Source organism: Bactrocera neohumeralis, unplaced genomic scaffold (genome assembly GCF_024586455.1).
Source record: "Bactrocera neohumeralis isolate Rockhampton unplaced genomic scaffold, APGP_CSIRO_Bneo_wtdbg2-racon-allhic-juicebox.fasta_v2 ctg238, whole genome shotgun sequence".
NCBI classification, from domain to species: domain Eukaryota; kingdom Metazoa; phylum Arthropoda; class Insecta; order Diptera; family Tephritidae; genus Bactrocera; species Bactrocera neohumeralis.
This window is the reverse complement of record NW_026090118.1, coordinates 236,311-237,878: the sequence shown is the minus strand read 5'-3', so window position 1 is coordinate 237,878 and position 1,568 is coordinate 236,311. Positions and strand designations below refer to the sequence as shown.

The 1,568-nt window shown below is 41.7% G+C and overlaps 1 protein-coding gene across 1 annotated transcript; it reads left to right on the top strand.

The window, feature by feature from the left end:
* Nucleotides 1-140: 140 nt before the first annotated feature.
* Nucleotides 141-1,278, top strand: LOC126766754 (chaperonin GroEL-like). The gene is made up of 2 exons (XM_050484476.1): nucleotides 141-536; nucleotides 601-1,278. Exons 1-2 carry the CDS (start codon nucleotides 141-143, stop codon nucleotides 1,276-1,278), a joined length of 1,074 nt encoding a protein of 357 aa, XP_050340433.1.
* The last annotated feature ends 290 nt before the right edge of the window (nucleotides 1,279-1,568 follow it).

The window sequence follows — 1,568 nt, the reverse complement described above, 5'->3', positions numbered from 1 at the left end:
CACAATGATGACTACAACGAAATCCGTAACCTGACTGTAGAAGCGGTCAAAGATCAAACGATCGTAGAAGTTAAATAATTGCTATTGGGTAAGGTGACGTCGTCACCTTACCTATTTTAAATCATCAAATGGAGATTATCATGACCGCTAACTTTTTAGAACAGTCTTACACTGGTCGTGCCGAAACTCGAAACCTTGTAGATGAGGTTGTGGATGCTGCTTTCGAATCAGTAGTTTCCACCATGGGCCCGAACAGTGAGCTGGCGTTAATCATTGAGAAAAATAAGCCAGTCGTGACTAAGGATGGCGTGCGTGTGGCCAAGGCTCTGGATTTCAATGAGATCCGTAAGAATATGATTGCAAGTCTGATTACATCAGCAGCAATCAAAACTGATGAGCTGGTCGGTGATGGCACAACAACCACTGTGTTTATGGTTAACAAACTGTATAACAAATTTAAGGAACATCTGAACTTTACATCGACACGATATCTGGACAAACTGGTCCGACTCACCGTGGAACATTTACGAAGTATGGTAACGGAAGTTACTCCTGAAGATGAGAAGTTTAAACGTATGGTATACGACTTCCAATTATCAGGAAGACATTGCCAGTCGTGTCATTCAGCTGTTTCGTGACTATAAAACGCCGAAGATCCAACTGCGCCGTGGTATGGGTCATCCGGAAGATGTTATCGAAGTGCAAAGCGATATTGTCTTCGAAGGTCGCTATGCTTCCCCGCATCTGCAGCCTGGTACTCCTCGCGGTGTATTCACCGTGAATAATCCGTCCGTGCTGTTGCTCGATGGTCAAGTAACTTCGCTGACCAGTGGCCATGCCAATGCGATTCTCAACAGCTTGGTGGTTAAGGTTATGCGACCAATCGAGAGAAAGGAAGGCGAAAGTCCTGATGAACCAGAACGTTTTGAAGAAATCATCGAAGAAGGTTCCCCGGTAATTATCTTCGGTCGTTTCTTTGAGCCTGATGTATTGAACACATTGATCGGGCTTAATACGCATGTCAACCGCCTGCTGAAGAACCCTGAGAATGCTCAAAAACTTTATATCATTCCGTTCAGTTTAAATGTCGCAGGTACTGCGGGTGGTAATGTTATCAAAGATCTCGGGCGAATGATTGGGACAGATATCTTCTCAAACTTCCCAGATGCTGAAACTTTGGAATGGCAGCTGAAACGCAAAGTTGAATCTGTCAATCTGAACATGCTCGGGGTTAGCTTCGATGCCAGCACTGATTACTATGTTACTGGTAACTACTGATAAGGTTATAAGGATAGACTATTTTAAGTTAAGTTTCGTTGAACCGTTAAAAGTGGGAATCGGGATATTTCTAATTGGTAAATTTATAACCTGGTTATTTTAACATGCATTACGATTCAGACCTATATCATTAATGTGATAAAGCAATAGATAGTTTAAATATTGTTTAACACTTTAATGTATTTATAGAGGATATGAATCATGACTACTGAAACTAAAACCACTTCTACCCTGAACGAAACTGCAGAAAACCTGAACACTGCTAAAGAAGCGAAAAACATTTTTGAAAC